The sequence below is a fragment of the Anoplolepis gracilipes genome, chromosome 16 (genome assembly GCF_047496725.1).
Source record: "Anoplolepis gracilipes chromosome 16, ASM4749672v1, whole genome shotgun sequence".
Lineage (NCBI taxonomy): Eukaryota > Metazoa > Arthropoda > Insecta > Hymenoptera > Formicidae > Anoplolepis > Anoplolepis gracilipes.
Genome location: NC_132985.1, coordinates 4,218,693 through 4,241,338, shown reverse-complemented (window position 1 = coordinate 4,241,338; position 22,646 = coordinate 4,218,693). Strand labels below are relative to the sequence as shown.

The 22,646-nt window shown below is 31.4% G+C and overlaps 3 protein-coding genes across 3 annotated transcripts; 1 reads left to right on the top strand and 2 right to left on the bottom strand.

Annotated features, from left to right (window-relative positions):
- Positions 1 to 8,088: 8,088 nt before the first annotated feature.
- Mu2 (mutator 2) lies at positions 8,089 to 19,706 on the top strand. The gene is made up of 7 exons (XM_072907815.1): positions 8,089 to 8,544; positions 8,880 to 8,978; positions 12,376 to 12,477; positions 13,644 to 13,817; positions 13,897 to 18,190; positions 18,266 to 18,577; positions 18,645 to 19,706. The coding sequence occupies exons 1-7, from the start codon at positions 8,452 to 8,454 to the stop codon at positions 18,854 to 18,856; spliced, it is 5,286 nt and encodes a 1,761-aa protein (XP_072763916.1). The 5' UTR covers positions 8,089 to 8,451; the 3' UTR covers positions 18,857 to 19,706.
- Jhe (juvenile hormone esterase) lies at positions 8,942 to 11,866 on the bottom strand. The gene is made up of 8 exons (XM_072907816.1): positions 11,623 to 11,866; positions 11,069 to 11,366; positions 10,598 to 10,795; positions 10,332 to 10,510; positions 10,089 to 10,254; positions 9,670 to 10,005; positions 9,431 to 9,557; positions 8,942 to 9,372 (listed from the first exon to the last, which is right to left on the bottom strand). Exons 1-8 carry the CDS (start codon positions 11,818 to 11,820, stop codon positions 9,177 to 9,179), a joined length of 1,698 nt encoding a protein of 565 aa, XP_072763917.1. The 5' UTR covers positions 11,821 to 11,866; the 3' UTR covers positions 8,942 to 9,176.
- On the bottom strand, positions 19,291 to 21,151 carry LOC140674358 (nuclear protein 1). The gene is made up of 2 exons (XM_072907817.1): positions 20,933 to 21,151; positions 19,291 to 20,146 (listed from the first exon to the last, which is right to left on the bottom strand). Exon 1 carries the CDS (start codon positions 21,149 to 21,151, stop codon positions 20,942 to 20,944), a length of 210 nt encoding a protein of 69 aa, XP_072763918.1. The 3' UTR covers positions 19,291 to 20,146; positions 20,933 to 20,941.
- Between the last annotated feature and the right edge of the window lie 1,495 nt (positions 21,152 to 22,646).

Below are 22,646 nucleotides of genomic sequence, written 5' to 3'. Positions count from 1 at the left end.
AAATTAAAATTATATTTTATATTAAATTTTGTATACACCTGCGCTAGCTCCTAATTACCTTTCTCGGTGACGTTTTAATTAAATTTTGTAAAATATATTTGTAATATAATTAATTCTCTATATGTAACATTGAATTAATTATACATAATATGTATATTGTGCATTTTACAATGTATTTTATACATGTTGTAATATATTTTATATTAAATTTTATATCATATTCATTCTTTGCGAATACATTATCTTATTTCGGTATGGCGTTTCTAATTTCTTGAACTGAATAATTCATGCAGACTCGATCGACAGCTAATGAATCTTTTCGATTTTCGATCGAATAGAGAATTCGAATTTCGTTTACCACGCAACATTTCGCAATATCTTATTGACTTACTGATTTCTTTCTTTTCGCATCCTTCTAGCATTTTCATCGCATATCCTTCCGGCTATGTCTTATCTTTAATTTTTAATAAGGCATCGAAATTAATTAACCGAGATCATTGTTGCAAGAAACTCTTATATAATATATGAATACATAATTATAATATAATTTTATTTTATTTAATTACTGTAATTCTATTAATCAGTTGACTCATTTAATTCATTTATTAGTCGCTTTGAATTTACAATTTTAAGAGCAGGACGTTTGATATATTAATTTGGGGAAAAGAAACTTTATTAATTACTGTTAATTAATGCCGATTATGCAATTGACGCTGCAATTGATTACTCATTACGCGATTAATAATATGTGTCTTTTAATATCCTCGAAAGTTCAAATTTTATTAATAAAATATTTTACATAAATATCGGCAACATAGTTCACGAGCAGTAATGTATTTTAAATCGCTCGAAAATTCGCTTCTGAATGAATAGGAAAACATGATTCGCAAAGAAGGTATCGCTAAAATCCGCGGGAACAACGATACCTTCTTTGCAAAATATGTTTTCCTATTCATTCAGAAGCGAATTTTCGAGCAATTTAAAATAAATTACTGCTCGTGAACTATGTTGCCGATATTTATGTAAAATATTTTATTAATAAGAATTAAACTTTCGAGGATATTAAGAGACACATATTATTAATCGCGTATGAGCATGTCAATTGCATAATCGGCATTAATTAACAATAATTAATAAAGTTTCATTTTCCGAAATTAATATATCAAACGTCCTGATATTAAAATTTTAAATTCAAAGCAACAAATAGATGAATTAAACGAGTCAATAAATGTATAAAATTACGGTAAATAAAATAAAATTATATTATAAACATATTTATATATGAGTTTCTTGCAACAATGAATTCGGTTAATTAATTTTGATAAGTAATTTTCCTTTTCTTTTCAAATTATGATTAGTTGTTACAGAAAGTGTCTCGCATCAACTTTTTTTATTAATAATACAAGAAATTATAAGATTAAATATTATAAAATAAATTGCTTGTTTTTGAAAAAAGAAAGAGAGAGAGAGAGAGAGAGAGAGAGAGAGAGAGAGAGAGAGAGAGAGAGAGAAAAATATAATTCATCGTTGTGTTTTCCCAATTTCTCTAATGTATATATAATTGTTAATGTGAAATATATGGGAAACGTATCTCTACATTTGTTTAAACATAAACCATATAATCCCACATATTATATTATCTCTCATATTTTAATCATAAGAATGTTAACCCATTAAAATTACATTAAACTAATAAAATGCAAAGTAGAAGTTTGATTAAAATGATACACATCATAATTCAAATAATTTTTATTTTATCGCGAAAGTTACGATAACTTTAAAATTATGTTTTCAATAAGACGTATAATTGATCGTGGACAGCATTACCGATCTTTATACATATTGTTTTATTAATAAAAATCAGAAAGACGAACTTTCGAGAATGTTAAATGACACATATTAATAATCGCGCACAAGATGCCAACTGCATAATTGGCGTTAAGTAGCCGCTATTAATAAAGTTTTCTCTTTTCCCGAAATTAGTGTCAAACATATTCTGTTGTTAAAATAAACTAAATAGATGTATTAAACGTGTTAAACTGATAAATATTATTATAATAATTAAATAAAATAAAATTATTAATATGTATTTATATATATATATATATATATATATATATATATATATATATATATAAAGTTACTATAGAAGAATATAATATGTTGGATTTAATGTTTCATATTTAAACACATGTAGAGATATGTTTCTTATATACATATTTAGCCTTAACAATTATAAATATAACATTAAAAATTGAGAAAACACAACGATGAATTATACTCTCTCTTAATCTCTCTCTCTCTCTCTCTCTCTCTCTCTCTCTCTCTCTCTCTCTCTCTCTCTCTCTCTCTCTCTCTCTTTCTTTTTTCAAAAACAAGCAATTTATTTTATAATATTCAATCTTATAATTTCTTGTATTATTAATAAAAAAAGTTGATGCGAGACACTTTCTGTAACAACTAATCATAATTTGAAAAGAAAAGGAAAATTACTTATCAAAATTAATTAACCGAAATCATTGTTGCAAGAGACTCATATATAAGTATATTTATAATATAATTTTATTTTATTTAATTACTGTAATTTTATACATCTATTGACTCGTTTAATTCATCTATTTGTCGCTTTGAATTTAAAATTTTAATAGCAGGACGTTTGATATATTAATTTCGGAAAATGAAACTTTATTAATTACTGTTAATTAATGCCGATTATGCAATTGACATGCTCATTACACGATTAATAATATGTGTCTTTTAATATCCTCGAAAGTTCAATTTTTATTAATAAAATATTTTACATAAATATCGACAATGTACTTCACGAGCGGTAATGTATTTTAAATCGCTCGAAAATTCGCTTCTGAGTTATTAGGAGAATATATTTCGCAAAGAAGGTATCGCTAAAATCCGCGGGAAGAACGATACCTTCTTTGCGAAATATATTCTCCTAATAACTCAGAAGCGAATTTTCGAGCGTTTTAAAATACATTACCGCTCGTGAAGTACATTGGCGATATTTATGTAAAATATTTTATTAATAAAAATTGAACTTTCGAGGAGATTAAAAGACACATATTATTAATTGCGTACGAGGATGTTAATTGCATAATCGGCATTAATTAACAGTAATTAATAAAGTTTCTTTTCCGGAAATTAATATATTTATCGTCCTGCTCTTAAAATTGTAAATTCAAAGCGACAAATAGATGAATTAAATGAATTAAACTTCCACCTTGCATTTTATTAGTTTAAAAGTAATTTTAATGGATTAACATTCTTGTGATTAAAATATGAGAGATGATATAATATGTGAGATTATATGGTTCATATTTAAACAAATGTAGAGATATGTTTCCCATATATTTCACGTTAACAATTACATGTACATTAGAAATTGAGAAAACACAACGATAAATTATATTCTCTCTTAATCTCTCTCTCTCTCTCTTTCTCTCTCTCTGCCCCTCTCTCTCTCTCTCTCTCTCTCTCTCTTTTAGAAACAAGCAATTTATTTTACAATATTTAATCTTATAATTTCTTGTATTATTAATAAAAAAGTTGATGCAAAACGCTTTCTGTAACAACTAATCATGATTCGAAAAGAAAAGGAAACTTACTTATCAAAATTAATTAACCGAGATCATTGTTGCAAGAGACTCATATATAAGTATATTTATAATATAATTTTATTTTATTTAATTACTGTAATTTTATACATCTATTGCCTTGTTTAATTCATCGATTTGTCGCTTTGAATTTACAATTTTAATGGCAAGACGTTTGATATATTAATTTCGGGAAATGAAACTTTATTAATTACTGTTAATTAATGCCGATTATGCAATTGACATCCTCGTACGCGATTAATAACATGTGTCTTCTAATATCTTCGAAAGTTCAATTTTTATTAATAAAATATTTTATATAAATATTGGCAATGTACTTAATGAGCGGTAATGTATTTTAAAACGCTCGAAAATTCGCTTCTGAGTTATTAGGAGAATATATTTCGCAAAGAAGGTATCGTTCTTCCCGCGGATTTTAGCGATACCTTCTTTGCCAAATATGTTTTCCTAATCATTCAGAAGCGAATTTTCGGGTGTTTTAAGATGTATCACTACTCGTGAAGTACATTGCCGATATTTATGTAAAATATTTTATTAATAAAAATTCATATTTTATTCGAATAAATTAATTAGAATAAGCTATAATAAAAACAGGCGCACATCTAATAAAAAACTTTTTATAATAAACAATTATTAAAAAATTAATAAATTGTCTTTAATAAATTAATTTTCAGTGATAGAATAAAATGATAGAATATCTCTGGTTTTTTCTCTCGTTCTCTCTTTTACTTTCTCTGACGGATTAAAACAATATATAGGAATAATTAAATAGTTACGATGAAAGAGAGAATATTTATTTAATATAATGTAACAAATTTCTATAATTACATAGAGTTATACATATATAGTAAATGTAATAAGTACAGGCAGTAAATTTATATTTTTCATTATTAATTTATATTTAATTACTATACGTCTATAAATATGTGTTTATCTATAATATAAATTTCTATCATTTTTACAAATAATTGTTCACGTCATTGATATAATTTTCAACGAATATAATAAAGAAATCGTTAAACAGTTATACGGCAAATGTTATAAGATTGCTTTCGTTGAAGTATTTTACAAATTTCGTAATCGCGTTTTATGTATTTTAAATATATCGCATTAAATCGAATAATAATATTATTTTAGTTAAGGAATTTTATATGTATTTTAGAATCATTTGATTGTACATATTTCAACGCGTTAAATTGTGTCACGTAGTATAGTGCGTATTTGTTATTATCTGGCGCGAGAAGAAAGAGAGAGAGAGAGAATAAGCATACTCGACCTTGTCTTTGACGTCACGCATTCCATAGTAAGAGAGGGGAGCCCGGCGCGTACGGCGTACGTGACTAGTGACAGCCATGAGTCATTCATTCATACTCCGGCGGGCGTAGTGTGCGCACGTGTTTTTACTCCGATGTCGGCGCCGGCGCCGGCACGTGCGCCTCGCGTTCGGTCACCTCGAGGTCGAGCGCGCCGTACACGTTTCTCGCGACGATAATATACGTAATAATATTACGATAAATCTTAACGTGTTAAAGTACGTCTAAAATGACTCCGAAATAAAATAATAACATTCGACCTTGGTGACATATAGCGCGCTATTGTTTTTGACATTCATCTCGGCTCTTGGCTCTCGGTTCTCGGCTTCATCGCGATCGCGGTCGTTTGTGTGTTTTCGTTCATATTTCCTGATTTCGATCACGAAATTATGTTGTCGGGGATCGTATTTGATGCCGACTAACTGGGATTCTCTCAGCGTTGCTTTCCAGTGAAAAATGATTGATTGAGGAAGATGTTGCCAAATGGATGTCGATTATCGGCGTTTAATTTGCATTTTTTCAATCGTCATTTCTTACCGGGCAACAACGTTTACACGCCTCAGTATCGCGAATGCCGGCCGCGTAGAACGTATGTTCAGTATAGAGACCCCATTCGCGATCGATTCCCTCGATCTTCCGTCCTCTTCCGATTCGGACTTAACTCTTGCTCGGAGTTTGATCGCGCCCGACTTGTCGACTTCAAGTATGATTCTCGTGCGTGATGAAATGGGATTTTCGATCGTTTCGAAATTCGGGAGTGCCGTCAAAGTATCGCGCGTAAAAGTGCGGAAGTGCCGTCCAAACTATCGCGCGTTTTTACTTTCGTACGGTTTAAAATATTGCGCGATTTTATTTTTGTGCCGTTTCAGCAAATTAAAAAAACTATATCGCGCGTATAAAACAATAGTTCCTGACGTCCCTTACAATCTGAGAGGAGGAGGAGGCCTAGGAGAGGCATCCTGCATCGGCGGAGCAACCCCAGGGTAAATATAATTTGTATATTATTATTTGTAGATTAATTATTATAAATCACGTATATGATTTAATTCAGTTTATTTAGTTGATTGATTTCAACAAGAGAAACTCAGAGATAAAGATTTTTACATAAATGTTATAAAAGTTTATTTATTTAAAAAATAGTTCCTTTTTTTAATTATATAATTATTCGATATTTATATATCTGCTTATTATTGTACGCATTGAATATAAAATTTGATGAGTACATAATAATAATTTGACGAGTATATATAATAATAACTTTTTGAATATTAATTATTTTAAGCGCTGCTATAATTTATATTTTATATTTGTATGTTACAGACAACGTATAGATTCAATATCAACAACTCCACTGTTGCGCATCAGTGTCGGTGAGTGATAAAAAGCTTTTATTATATTTTAAAGCAACGGATTTGTGTAGAGATTTGTAGATGTAGATTAATAGACTTGTAGATAAAGATGTAGATTGTAAATAAATTCGTTGCTTTAACCTCGGACGGCGGAATGCATGCATGCCGTACTCTGGGTCAATTTTAAATTATAAAAAAATTTCTTCTTGTACGTATTCCAAGAGAAAATTTTATATTACATTTTTCATTTACTTTTTTTTTAACTTTTGTTAAAATAGATATACCATTTGTATATTAAAATTGGAAGAAAAAGAAAAATATTAAAAAAAATAAAAATATATGATTTATTCCAGTTTTTTGCAAGACATACATGAAATATTTATTTTAATTATATATATTTGATTTTTATAAAACAATTTTAAAAATACAAATATTTAATGACCCGCCGACAGAGGGATTGATATGCATGCTATTATAAAATATTTTACATACACCGAAAAAATTATATTCTCAGCTTAAGAATATTTCATTTAACTTTATAATATATTTCTTTAAAATAAACATTAACAAGATCTTCTTACAATTAGTTTAAGAGAGAAATCTTCTAAAGAGTACTTTCAGATATTTTTAGCAAGTAAGAATATACTTATATACTGAATAGAATATTTTCTTATCATTATATTATTTAATATTTGAGATTATGAATTCCAATAACAAAAAAAAGCAATTTTACAAATGGACATTTGCTATTTATTAAAATTTTGACAAGTTAAATATATATAATATTTTAATATATACAATAGTTTTAATTTCATTATAAATAAGTTGTTTTAAAATATATCACGTAAAATATTATTCTTATTTATTAAGAATATCTATTAAGAAGGCTTATAAAGTCTACATTTAGAGTACAATTTTTTCGGTATATACATGATTATATTTGTTATATATCTTTTGCAACTTTTGACGACTAATGGTACGCATTAAAAAATGATTGTATTATAATATCATACAATCCTAAATGAATATAAGTCGTCTTATTTGCCGGTGATAATTATTACCGGCAGTAGAAAAAGTTATTTTTCTTCCTCAATTCTTAGCTCGTAGAAATCGAGTTAAAATAACTATAGCCAGGAGCAACAAAGGTAGGTCCAACTGGCTGGAAAAATATAATACGTGGTCAAATACTGGCCATAATACGCGTAACGAAACCACCCCGCGCCTTCGTTACACGATATAATTCGGACAATTTTTACTTAAATAAGTAAAAAATTAACATTTTTCTCTAATTATAAAAATTTTGTACATATATACGTATACGTATAATATATCTGATTTTTATTTTATTTAATTGAATTTATTGATATCTAATAGTTTATTATTGTATTTGTAGAATAATATAATACTCTAAATTATTAAATTGTTGAAAGAAAATTTTTTTTTCATATAAAATAAGTTTTAATTTGTAAAATGTAGAATGTAAAAATAGCGTTTAATAAAAGAAAAAGAATTACCAAAAATCAAGATATTATTGGCAAAATTAGAATATTGACAATATATACATGATTATTTGATATTAAAAGTAAATTATTGCCAGTGTGGAGAAATAACAAATTATTTTTAGGTGAAAGTGAATAAGCAAAATGTGTTAATAAATTTTGTGGACATAGCACGGATCGCAATCAAAACTGTGCGCATTATGCGTTATCCATTGAGAACATTCGTGGACATTGGCTATGTAGTTCAATGTCCACGTTTTGATGTTCACAGAGGGCGTATCGCTTGTCTGTGGTGGCGTCTTTCAGGCTTCTCTCTGTTATAGATTTCCGGCACGTGACAGTGAATTTCAGAACACGCGTATGACATCTTGTGGCGGGAAGCGTCGGGTTCGACTGTACAACAATGTAAATGTACGATGTACGAGCAGTCTACTGTTTAGAACATTAGAAGTTTGTTGTCTGTTGCATGAGATGCGTCGCGCGTCGTGTTATCAAGAATTATTTTGTGTTATTATTTGTGATTATGCGATTATGAGCATATTAATCTAATAGTCTCACGAAGCTGAAAATTAGTTTGACGGAGAGGTTATATAAATGTTTCCTCCTTTCTGATCGATACTGAATAAGTATTTATTATTGGAAAAATCAGTTTCCGGTAACAATGGAGCTCGAGGCTACACAAGTCTATCAAGATGACGTTCTTGCGTCTACTCAGAAAATTGTAGATACTGTTGAGGAAGAAGAGCCGATACTGGTTAGTAAACAATATTTACATATTTAAATGATAATAGAATTAAATAAAAAGAAATTGTATTGATTTAATAGCAAGTAAGTCTTAAATTATAATAAAAAAATTACAATATAATTTTATTAAATCATATAGACTGTATGTATTATAATAAATTTGTAATTTTAGTAGATTATTAATTATATAAATCTTACAATTAATCGCTAAGTTCTTTTGCTAGCTTCATATTAGCATGTTAAATTATTAATATTTTATATTTTTTTTAAGCGATATATTATTTACAATAATTGTTTTTAAATTATGAAGCATTTTATTTTATATTTCATTAAACATTATTTCAGGTTGGAACATTAAGTATTGCTTCCAAGGAATATGAAATTAAAAGAGGGAACACAAAAATTGGTAGACATGATAACTGTGACATTTCTATTGAAGATAAGGTAAATTCTAAAAATGACATCTTTCATAATATATGTTAAATGACTTAAAATAAAAATAAGAAGGTCATCATTGGATAAATTTTAGATTTATATGCAAGTTAAAAATAGTATTACTTTTATAAACAGTAAAACTATTAATAAAAAAGCTATTAATAAAACTATTAATAAATGTTAATTAGAAGAAAAGATTAAATTCTCTCAAAGCTCTTTGTTTCGCTTTTGTATCAACATCATTATGTTTTCTTTAAACTTAATTGAATTCCAGAATTCTTTCTGCCCTAAATTATCATTGCTCTCCATGTTAATTTTAGTAGGACCAGCAATATGTAAATAATTAAGTTCTTTCTTTGAGGGATCTACCTTGAGCCAGTTTACATTAGCCATTTTTGCAATTCTGAAAAAATTTCAATTAGAATTGATATATGTACGATATGTGTATATTTCGCACTTACCCATCTGTGGCAAAAGATACCCAAAAATCGATTAAGTGTCTCTGCATATCGCGATCCTCTTTAGTTTTTGTTGGATCTACCCAAGCGGTATCTAAAGCATAGAGTACGTCATCGCCATGGGAAACTCCTAAATAAAAGAACAAAATAACATTTATATAAAACTCTTCTTTTTCACATGTAAATATGTATATCTTCTTTTTTATATATAAATTTCTAAAACAATTTTCATGATAACACACCAAAGTTTTCAGTGGTACCGCTCATGACATCGCTTAAACTGCGCTGTCCTCGATACGAGAAATAATAATACCAGACTGGATTCTTATTTACTTTAGCTTGCATTCGCGCAGCCTTCTCGCTATCGATCACGAAGAAGCGATCACCTGTCATTTTTACCAGTTGTCTTGTAGTTGTTCGATCTATTGCTCTCGTACCGAAATAATGCTCCTTGATAAATCGAGCAACCTCTATTTTTTTCTCTTGGAGAATAGTGTAATTAAAATCTAAGAACTCCGGACCAAGGCGATCCCAGTTGTCATTCAAGTATTTTAAAGCTTCATCGTTTACGATAAATTCTACAATAATAAATAAATATCGATAAAAATCTGTATATCTTACAATACATTTTTTTAATTATCTCGCATTTCTTGTTTTTTACCGGCCACGGGATAGAGGCCCTCTTCACTTGTTACTCCCGTAATCCAAGGTACGTCCTGTACGTCATTGCTGTTCACGATTTCAATTGGCGTCCTATCAATGAAAGGATCATCACCGACTTTCTCCGGTACTGGTCCGAAAGGAGAGAAGGGATTGTAGAAGAATGTCTTAAATCATAAAACGGATATTAAAGTTTTCTTTTTTCTGCGTTGTTTCTCTTTTAAAATTATGAAACGAGACTGACCATAAATTCGCTTGTTGCCTGTACGATCGTGCGACTCGGACGATATCTCAAGCAGCGTATCATCTCTCTAGAGTTAGTTGTAGGACATCCTACCAAAACACTCAGTTTTTTAGTCTTCTCTAGAGCATTCTTAGTTTGCGCCCAACAATCGAACGCTGTACCGCTGAACGATATTCCTCCTATATGATAAAATTAAAAGTATGATATAATCGTAGTAGACACAAATGATTAATTGCTGTTTTATGTTTGCTATTCTGCAGAAATACCTTTGAAAAGACCTGCGCTCATTTTCGATAAATAATGATAATGCACACTTGCACCACCAGCACTCAGACCAAGCAAGGTGACTCTTTTTGGATCGCCGTTGAACCACTCGATATTCTCAGATACCCAGCGGAGCGCCATACTTTGATCCTTTAGACCCATGTTACCAGGGACCACTTCATCTTCCGTGCTGAGAAAACCTGATATTTGTAATGATTTAAAACAATAACTTAAAAACATGAGAAAGATAAACATGACAAAAACAAGAGAATGATAAACATGACAAAAACACGAGAACGATAAACATGACAAAAACATGACAAACAAGATAACGAGTTTTAAAACAACACTTTTTTTTATCATCTACATTGTAACATGTAGACAAGAAGATTTTAATATTGGAAGTATTCTATAATTTTTTTAGAATGTTGAGATAATTATATATTATGTTATATGATGATATTATTACATACCCATCGGTCCCAACCGATAGTTAATCGTAACAAGTATGACATTGTCATCCATTAAATATTTAGCGTTATATAAATCACCGCTACCATATTGGAAAGCGCCACCGTGAATCCAGAAAAATACTGGCAACTTATTCTCTGTCTTCTCTCTTACTGGCACGTAAATATTTAAATACAAGCAATCTTCGGAACCTTCAACTTTTTCTGTAGGATCTTTAGATATTTGGGCATATTGAATGCACATAGAACCGTACTTCGTTGCCGATAATTCACCGATCCATGCCGGTATTGGTCTGGGAGGCTGCGAGAAAAAAAAAGGAGAAAAATAATTCTTTTAAATAGAATCTTTTACAAATATTTAATGTGAAAAAAATTGTTTCTAAATTACAAAAGATAATTGACGGAATACTCGACATCTTTAATCAAATGTAAAATTATTAGTATCTATTATTTCACAATCTAATCTCGTTCTATTTTATAAAGAACGCCAAGAGATACAACTGCAAAAATATTTAAGTCAAGAATTAATCTGAGATTATACATATATGCGTATATACCTTGAATCTTAATTTTCCAATAGGGGGCAATGCATAAGGGATCCCCTCGTACGCCTCGTATACTTTGCCATTCTGCGATATCTTATAATACCCTTTCACTGCTCCCAAGGGAGTCTTGACTCTTGGACTCGTTTCATTTGAAGTAGCTAGTGCGGCTAAACCTAGGAAAAGCAGGACGACAATCAACCTTCCAGTCATGCTTAGTGAACTCTATATCCTGTATTGAAAAGACAAGTTCCATGTCATGGTATATTTATACTGTGATCCTGTTAAGAAAATACACTGAGAAGATAGCAAATATTTTTCTTTCTCTGTCTAGTAATTTCTGATTGGTTAACGATAACGAATCATGTTTTCTGTTACGAATACTGTGTCTCCCATATACACATCTAAAACATCATACACACATCATGATACACAAGAATTAGATAAGCGCCATTACAAAGTGAGAAGTCAATATCAATTCTGATAGCATATAATTGTATGTCAGATTTATGCCATTTTATGCTCTTAATATAGCATATGCTTCAATTATAATAATTGTTATTTATTTTCGAAAAAATGGATGATAAAAAAAATGTAACAATTTACTTTCTGGAAGAATACAAGTTCCCATCACGAGATGTACTATTTTCTCCTGAGCTTTTTTTGAAAAATAAACATGTAGAAATAAGTCCTTTTTATATAATTTTTTATTTAGTTACCAAACAAGATAAATTTTAAATCTAATGTTGAATTTGACTTTTTTTTTAGACGGTGTCGAAACTACATGCAGAGATCGAAGCTATGAGAAATGAAGGATCAAAAATTTGGATCTGTGATTTAAATTCTTCCAACAAGACCAGGCTTGATAATGTAATAAACACATCTTTATTATTTATAGTTAGTTTATATTGCCACATATTATTTCGCTTCTTATGCTATATTTCAGCACAGTTGTAATGTAAACCTGTTTATGAAAAGATGATCAGTTGGTAGAATCACGCTTAATAAATCGCTCATGAATGCATATCGAAATATTTGGCCTTGTTCGTTAGCGAGTTTATCACGAGTGAAAATAAGATAATTTTTTATAACACGATTACGTTCATTCGTACAATTTCTTAAGACTCTATTTAGAAATTATTTCTTATTTATAATAATGTCATTTAGTTTTACAATAAACGAATATACTTAAAATATATGGATTAACTACTTTCCAAAGAAGTAGGTTTTTTAATAATAAATAAATAGTATATTAGCGCACAAAAAAAGATAAAGGCAATCAAGTGGAAATTTTATAGATACTTTTCGTTGCCATATATATATAAAGTCACTAAAATAATACAACTGCGATTAGAAATAATGCACACGTTGATAATACAGCTTACATAATAGATACAATGTCATTTTTTTGCTTTTGTACATTTCTGCATAATGACTATGCATTAAATCACTTATAACTTGTTTTAAATTTTTATATATTTATATTATGATATCTATGATCAAATACTTATAGATCATTCTTGAATTATTTATATATATTAAATATAAATTTTTTTCTTTTTATCTTTTTGCTACATGTGTTTCAGCATGTTTTAATATAATGAAATGTTAATTTAATAAAATAGTCAATTCCAATGTACTGTATATATTTGCTTTATGTGACACACATTTGCACATTAAATTGAGTAAATCCAAATTTTTTTAATAGTTTAATCAATTTGACCGTTTAAGATAATATCGACGAAAATATTACGCCGTGACTCTTGAGATCGAAAGTTAAAGATCAAATTGTATAAAATGTTATAGCTTTATTATATTTCATATACGTATATTTTATCTGTTTATTAAAAAAATATATTTTTATTATATAAATTATCTTATCAAATGACATACATGTATGCTTTTCTTTAAATTAAAACTGGAAGACAAATGATAAAAGATTATTTTCAAATCTCGATTAAAAATCGATTAAAACTAAGAATTTTGACGATTTAATTGATCTTAATTAACTCAATTCTTTTTTCTTTTTTTAACAGGAAATATTAATACCCACTCGTTTCTATGAAATCAAAGATGGAAGTATCATTCATTTCGGTAGAGTGCGTGCGACCTTTCGCACATATCGTCCTATAGTGATACCAGAAACACCCGCGCCGTCACACGAAACAGTTAAGGCTGCAATAATCCCAAGCACTCCGGATTCTTCTCTCGTAATATATTATTTTGCATACGATTAATATCTGTGATATGACATTTGTATATTAATGCATTTGTTTAACATTTGTGTAGAATAATTCGTCCTGCGATGACTCCGTTATCTTCGGAACACAGAGAGACGAACAGGACAGCGTTTTCCGGCGGCCGGAGGTCCCACAACAACGTCATTCCACAAGCATCGATAAAAAGAATACTTCCCACACATCTTCCAGCGAGAGCGAAGATTTACAAACTGCAACGTCCAGTGTCAATATTAGCGAAAACCGAAAAGTACCTAATAGTAATATACACGATATGGAAACGCAGAAATTCGAAGGACATGAAACGGTGGCATCAAACACTAACATAGAGACGCAAATCTTTTCCATGGATGAGTCTACAGATTTTATTGAAACAAATACTAAAACTAACGAACAGCTACAATCAAATCAATCGAAAGAAAATGTACAAGATGAAGTAGCTAGCACTTCTGCAACAGATATTCATGAAATGGAAACACAACTTTATGACAGCTATATTAAAGAATTAGAAAGTCAAAAGAGTGAAGAGAGTATTCGTAATGTAACAGCGGAAAAATCTACAACAGATATTTATAATATGGAAACGCAAAATTTTATTGCTGGTACTAATAAAGATAGCGACAATACCAAACAATCCGAAATCGATAAAAATAAAAGTCAAAAGAAAGATTTAGATCAAGTCGTTTGTAATATTAACGATTTAGAAACGCAAAAATTCAATGATAAAGATATTGCGGGAGACATATCCAATGCAAAAACTCAATATAAAATAAACGATATTGAAAACGCAACTAGAAAAACATTCGACGTGGAAAATCAACTTGAAATAGATGGCATTGCAAATGATATTAATAAACAAGCCTATACAAATAAAGATATCGTAGTAAAAACTACTAAAAATGGAACTAATGATGATAACCAGAAAGATAAAGATAAAGTTACAGAAATTATTCAAACCAAAATCGCTGATAACGTTGCACAGTCGCCCGGCTCCAGATGCAGTAGTCCCGGATCTTTGAATTTATCATCACCAGGAGTCGATGAAGATTTTTCCTCATTACAGCATAACGACCATCATTTGCTCGAATCATCAGATTTATTAGAATATTTTGGCGAAGGTATCGATAAACATGAAGAAATACGAGCGACTAACACATCTACGCCAAAATCGCATAAAAAAACGTCATTAGAAAGAGATAAAAACATATCGAACAATGATGAAGACAATATTTTCGATGCTCTCACTCAACGCGTTTACGAATTTGAAGAGAAGTCGGCCGAAATCACTGAAAAAAATATCAATTTTCCGAAGAAGCACGGACAAAGCATTGATGGTGATCAGGAAACGGACACAGAAGAACATCCCGAAAAGCAGCACAAATCTTTAGAAGTTTTGGATAAGTCCTGCAACGACAGTAATAGAAATGATCCAGGCACAAGTGTTGAATCGGAAGATTTATACGACGCATTAACGCAACAATCGAGTACTCCCACGATTAAAGATACATCAAATTCAGTCAATACATCAGTCAATCAATTATTGAAAATCAATGAAACTGACGCTGTTGATGATATGGCGCCGACACAGGTTATAAATAACGATGAAAACACACACGAACAAAGCAATCTGGCAAATAAACCTTCGGCAGATATTACTGACATTAACGTAATTAAAGACGGACAAAAGGAACATGTTGATCGCGAAAAAACCGGAGAACATTTTACAGATGACAGTGTGGAGCAAAAACTTACTGAAATGTTTGACAATGTAAATAGCAGCATTAATGAGCCACCGCATATGTCGACTCAGGCTCTCGAACATATTTTGGAATCATCGTCTGATAACGACTTATTTGCCAACAATTGCACTGTAAAAGAAAGCTCGCTTATAGATAACGTATCGCGAAAGCAGTTAGAAGAGGAAAGTCGTTCGCCTTGCGATCCATCTTCGCGTGATTCAACAGATACCGAAGCAAATAATAAAAATACTGTAGAGATCGATTCGAAAAATTCGGATACTTATTCTGCTTCTATTACTACAAGACGGAAAGGAAATATTCTGAAAGAGACACAGAAGCTCGAAGACCCCACGCAAGATGTAATTTCTTCTCGTCAAGATTCTAATACTTCACAAATATCTAAAATAAATAATGACAAAGTCAATGATAATAATACGGAAGCTACGGAATTTAATAAAAGAAAAACAAAGATCTCAAGAAATAAATCTGACACAATGACAGATGCTGTAAACGACGATAACGTAACCGAAACTATCTCAAACAGCAAAAGAAAAGAAAGAAGATTTTCGACGAAAAAAAAATATGAAGTTACATCGAAAACGAGTGAACGAGTTTTGAGGAATAATTCGAGCAAAGTTAAAGTCGTTGATGCAGAAAAGGACTTGGGGAATGTGTCCAATGTTTGTGCACCTTGTCCATCAGGAGAACGTACGCAAACATCGGACTTATACGAGGACGACAATGACATTCTGATATGTTTACCAGCTGTTAGAATATCAGGGACGCTCTCAAATCCAGCGAGTCCTTCTACATCATCGACATCGACTGAGCACAGCCTAAGATCTAAGGAAGATAACAGATCTAAGGTAAAAGGTAAAAATAAACAGGTCGTACGGAATAAAAAGTCATCATGTAAACAAAGCGTTGAGGATTCTAAAAAGAACGAAAGTTCGAATTTGACCGAAATTTATCGATTATACGATAAACCGTCTGTTTTGCTTGAAAAACTGCCTAGTTTGGATACTTCGAAGACTGATAAAGCGACGAAAAATCTTGGCGACACCTCTGAGGATTCTGACGTTGAAATGGATTATAAACGATTCAAGCAGATGGCAGACAGAATGTTAAGCAATGAGCTCGATTATCTGAAACAACATGATAAAAAAGGTGTACAAAATATAAAGTCCGACAAAAGGAAAAGCGCGCGTTTTTCTTCTAATCTATCAAAGGATCCGAAGCAAGATGCCGACGATGAAATAAAAAGTTCATCGCAAACGAATTTAAGAGTGACGCGACGTTCCAGTAAACCAAATAACGAGAGTCCGGATGTGTCGCACAAAGAAGCCTGTACGAAAACTGCGACCTACGATAACTCTACGAAGCCAGAAACGAGATCTATTATGGCTAGCAGAAAGAGAACTCTGAACACGATTGAAAAAGATGAAGTTGAACAGACGAATTCGAGGAAACGTAAAACACATCAAGTCGTCGAGGAACGTCCGGTTTTCACGCGAACTCGAAGAAACACGATGTTGAAGAAAACAACTGTTGACGGACAATCACCAAATATTCTCGACTACTTTTCAGCAAATAACTCACGTGAAACTTCCCCGGTGATAGGAAATACGAGATCTTCTCGACATAATAAAACAGTACCTGAAAGTGCAATAGGAGGAAGTAAAAATGCTTTGAACTTAAAAAAAGATGAAAATGTTGATTCTGGAAGAACCAATATTAAACGAGCCAAACGTAAAAATAACGATGATCAAACTGCAACGAGTGATGATGATGTAACTGCGAAAAGTAGTGTTAACAATAAACAAGTCCAAGCTCAAGAAAGACAAACCGTAATGAATCTATCACAAGATAAGGTTCTAAAGATTGTACTTAACCCCATAAAAAGTCCTGTAATAAATCCTACAGAAGATGAATCGCAAGAAGTAGAGATGATCATGGGAAAAAGTCTGAGTAATGTGCAGGACAAGAATTTGTCGAATAGAGAAACTAATACTGCGAAGATATTTCAAAAGAAATCAAGAAGCAAGAAACAATTTAACACAGATACTGAGTCAGATTCAACTAACGCTGAAGAGATTTTATCATCTCTCCTAGCTTCTGATTCTGAATCCGAATCTAATTCTCAATTAGATACTGATGAGTCTCACTTAGAAAGAATAAAAAATCGCTTAAGAATCATTAGAGGCCCACATGTTTCGAAAAAGAAAGGAATGTTTAAGAAACCTACACATATCAACAAGAATGTCGCAAGTTCTGTCTCTGATTCCTTCACAGAAAGTACAACCAGCGAAAGTAGTACAGATTTTGACGTTTCGTCGAGTTCTAGATCTTCAAGATCAAAGACAGCAGGTGTCAGGAAGAAGCGGAGGTTTGCAGTGACTCGAACTTATCGAACTTATAGAATGGTCAATAACAGTGCCTCTTCAAAAATAAATACAAGTGTAGAAATCACTTCTCCTGCAACATCTTCCACCACAACACGTGGGAGCACATTTGTTTTGAATAATTCCATAGCCATTACAAGACATAAAGTTTTATTTACAGGTATAACGAAGATTAAGGACTACAGCCAGATTGTTAAAATGTTAGGTGAGTAATAAATTAAAAAATTTAAGAAATTTACAATGTTATATTATATTATTAACAATTAACTTTATTTTACAGGTGGAAACAAAGTGGAAGATCCGGCAAAGTGCAGCATCCTAGTTACTGACAAGGTTCGCAGGACGTATAAATTCTTATGCGCACTGGCAAAGGGTATACCTATAGTAACTACAGGTTGGTTAAAAACCAGTGGAGCGACAGGACGATTTTTGGATTGGGAAAAGTACATATTAAAAGATCCTGCCGCTGAAGCCAAGTTCGGCTTCAGATTGAGAGAGAGTCTTGTTAAGGCTAAGGAAGAAAGATTACTAGATAACTATACTGTTGTATTGACACCAAATGTTGCACCACCACCTATAAAAGAGTTAAAAGGCAAGTTGAAAGATTATATTTTTATGTCGTTAATTCAGATTCAGCTTTGTAACGAGACATATTGCAGATATAATAATATCTTGCGGAGGAAAAGTTCTATTACGTCCACCAAATAAATGGCCTGAAAAAGCGTTGATAATATCCCGCGAAGAAGATTTTTTAAATGCGGAAAAATTTCTAGCGAAAGCACCGAAAGCTGTTACAGTACAATCTACAGAGTTTATTCTGACTGGCATTTTAAAGCAGGAAACGGATTTTGATAAATATAAACTAATGTGATTACCTCTCCTCTCCTTTGATAACAACATCTGCTATTAACCCAATCAAATATTCAGGTATCTAAATATTTTTATTTCTAACTTCTATTATTAATTATTTTAAAAACTAGTCTTTTTTTTTATATACAAACAATGTCACATTCCCAGTGAACAAAGATTGGTATAATTCTTTTAATATTTTCTTACCAATTATTAAATTACAAAAACCTTCTTTAGATAAAAATTGGTGCAATTGTTTTGAATTTTTAAACAAATTACAAATTGTTCTGTTTTAGTAATTAAACATTTAATAGAAGGTTAATCGTAGAATTATATAACAATGATTGATATGATAAGAAAAGCGATGAAAGAAGAGTTGATTAATATATTTTAAGAAAAAAAATACAGGATAAAGACAGGAAATATATTTTCCTCTGAGCAATGAATAAAAATACATTTTTATTAACTACAAATTTTTATTTCATAGTTTTTTTCAATACAATTATATTTTGATACTTATATATTAATACATAATAGACGAATTTCTCGTCGAAAACTTGAGATATATATATCTGGCAATTCTATCGATTTATATCATCAAATCACAATACGCGAGAGAGTTTACGCGCCTGATTAAACATTAAATATCGCATATTCTTACGAGTTGATCGAAGCTTTATCAACTCGGTTTTCTTTGTGTGTATGTTTTCTGCAATACGTTGCAATATCACAATTGTCTCTCGTCGTAAGAACGAATGATAACAAAGACGTTTATCTAGTTTGATCAGGGGCAATTGTTCGCATGCGACGTACGCGAAAACACGCACATAAAGGAAACTCTAGTTAACGATCATTTATTCAATTAAATCTAATGATTGTAAAAATAGAAAAAAAAGCGAGTTTAATTAATCATAGCTTATATTAACAAAATCATTTAATATAATAGCATAAATCAAAACAATATCATCGTACTATGTTATATAAAAAAAAAAAAAAGACAAAAAATGTCACACTTTAGATTCACACGAAATAAAAAACAGTAATCGAAGTACGATGTATGTTATTTTGTACTCTTATAAATAATATGGGTATCTGTGCTTCCGACATATAAATGAAGATGGACGAAGCACGAGCTACCGTGCTCCGATCTTATGTTTTGAGAATTACGTAAGAATCTACTGCTAAATGCAATTTCTCGACAATATAATGCTTATACATATTTCTTTTTTTATCCCGGTCGTCTTAGGCGGTAGGTAAGTCCTGTGAGATGAGATCCAACTTGACAACGTCTGCCGCGAGGAACGTACGTAATCTGAAATCACGAAGATATTGGATAAGAAGGTAACATCATAAACAATATTGAGGGAAATCTTAGGTATGAAATTTCATTATTTTGAAAATGTTTCCAGAAATATCGCGAAACGTGCGTATTACGCAATGTGTGAATGTACTGACTAGAGAAAAAAAAAATAAATATACAAGTATGCTGTGTGAGTGTGTGCGTGTATCGTGTGAGTCACTGCGTGCGAGATAGTGGGTAGCGATAACGAAAAATAAGACGCAATACCGCGAATCGGCACGTATTATAATTTTAGAATGGAAAAACAGCGACACAAGGTTGTCACGTTAACTGAAATTTGACTTGCAGAGGCTGCTGGAAAAAAAAAACTACGAGAAATCCCGGGCCCCAAACAAAAAGATGTAACACAATCGAATGCGACCCAGAGATTTTATCTTGCACATTATTTCATTGTTATACTTTTCCTTCGAGAATACAGGAATTTAACCGGCACAGAATACTCTTGAACTATCTAAAGAGTAAATTTCACATGTAAAACACAAAACAAAAAAAAGGAAGAAAAGTTCTCAATGAAACATATGAATTTCCACTCAGCTTATCAATATTGATCGGAGAGATGAATATTATTCGACGTCTTTCTTTGTGTGAGATAATACAAGAGAATTGCGTCATTCTTACTTGAGAACAAAGCGAAAGTAAATTGATCGTATTGCCGAGGAAAATGCGAGGAAAAAAAAAATATCCGGACGAGGCCGACACGAATTAAAAGTAGAACGTATAACTTCAAGAGTGCCTCACCTTCGCAGATTAGACCTTGCTCTTGCCGGTCTGCCGTTTGTTGTGCTCGGTATTCATCAGCTTGGTGAGGATCTTTCTGGAATGGCCGCTCGGGTCGAAGTGATTGGTATGCGTAACGGCCTCGCGTTTGCTCCTTTGCTTACCGCCGTGCGCGGTGAAGATGTGCTTGTCGTAATCGTAATTGAAGTGCTCGTACTCGTCGAAGTGCGCCTCGGACATAGCTCTCGCGGTTGGATCCTCGGGAACGCTCGTGAAAAACAGGTCGCCGCGCGACAAAGCAAAATAAACGATCTCGGATAATCACCTTCCACCGAAGGGGATCGATTCGGTACTGATTACGCCGCGCTCGCCGCACCGGGTTTATATATATCCGTCAAAGAGGCTTGCACGATATCACGCATGCGCGGTGCACGCGCCGCCGACCACCGGACAGCCGGTCTCGTCGCTGACTCGTACGATTCGAACTCTGACACGTGTTCCCGAAAATACTTTTGTCTACAAATTATATTACGAATTTATTTCTTTTCTTGTTGTAATCTTTTAATTTTAATTAGTTCCCGTTTTGTTCTGTATTATATTTAAAAGGTTTTATTTCAAGGTTGAGTTGAATATATTTTCGTGACTCTTGCGAGTTTTAATATTATATTTTCAGATAATTCGGAACGTAAAAAATTCCGGCTTCGCATAGCTTACGCAATTTTACACAACTGCGTAGTAAACGAAATATACGTATACACATTCATATATTAGTCTTCCGATATAGCTCCGATAACATATCAAAAAGTCTCATTTCTCCACACTTGACTTTTTTCATAAAATTATACAACTCTTGCAAATTATCGATATCTTAGTTGGGCAAAATAAAATTTATGACGCAATATTTTGGCAAATTAATTGTTTTGTATATATTGAATTTTTTTCGAGTAAAAATATTAAGAATGAATGAGACAGTCAAATGTAATTAAATAAAATGAAACGAATTATATTATAAATGCGTAAAAGGAAAAACACATACATGTTACACACGTCGCCGACGACTGTGTATTCAGGTGTAATTTCATATGCTTTCAGAAAAGCTTCAACGCTTCTTACTTTTCGTCGGTGCTTTTAAAAGTAGTTGCATCGGTATAAATCGGAGCTAAAATTATTATATACAGATATATTAAAATATCCAAACGATATCCGTAATTTCGGATAATAATGATGTCTTGCGATTGCGACAGAGGAAAAACTGTTAAATGAAACTAAAATAATATAACGTAATATGTCATCGTTATAAAAAGCGTTAGCTGACAATGTGAGGTATATAATCGAGAAATGTCTAGAAATACATATCGAATGTTATTGACAGTATTAACATTCGAAGTTGTTTTGTTCCTCTGACGTGCATACGATTTGACCGCGGTGATAAGACACTCCTCTTACATCCAATGGTCATTTACTCACGTAGCTAATCTATCGTCGAGACACTCACGACCTAGAAAATTCCAACACGTATAATTCATTCAACTGCTTTGCCTTTTATGTACCTCTGACGCCAGCAATAGCTATAAAATTAATTTTAATAATATATGCTTAATTTCTAAACAAAATCTTTCCATAAAAAAAAAAAAAAAAAAAAAAAAAAAATGATATTTCGTTCTTTATATATTTTAAACTTAAAGAAAATATTTTTTTAAGGAGTCAATTCTGCGTAATCGCAAAAAATAAGAAT

Bases quoted from the DNA above. Each gene is read 5' to 3' on its own strand.
- Jhe (XM_072907816.1), bottom strand. From the start codon at position 11,820: ATGACTGGAAGGTTGATTGTCGTCCTGCTTTTCCTAGGTTTAGCCGCA. The intron at 11,367-11,622 runs GTATATACGCAT...TTTTTCTCGCAG, and splicing joins TTGGAAAATTAAGATTCAAG to CCTCCCAGACCAATACCGGC. The intron at 10,255-10,331 runs GTCAGTCTCGTT...TTATGATTTAAG, and splicing joins AGGCAACAAGCGAATTTATG to ACATTCTTCTACAATCCCTT.
- Mu2 (XM_072907815.1), top strand. From the start codon at position 8,452: ATGGAGCTCGAGGCTACACAAGTCTATCAAGATGACGTTCTTGCGTCT. The intron at 8,545-8,879 runs GTTAGTAAACAA...ACATTATTTCAG, and splicing joins AGGAAGAAGAGCCGATACTG to GTTGGAACATTAAGTATTGC. The intron at 18,578-18,644 runs GCAAGTTGAAAG...GACATATTGCAG, and splicing joins ACCTATAAAAGAGTTAAAAG to ATATAATAATATCTTGCGGA.
- LOC140674358 (XM_072907817.1), bottom strand. From the start codon at position 21,151: ATGTCCGAGGCGCACTTCGACGAGTACGAGCACTTCAATTACGATTAC.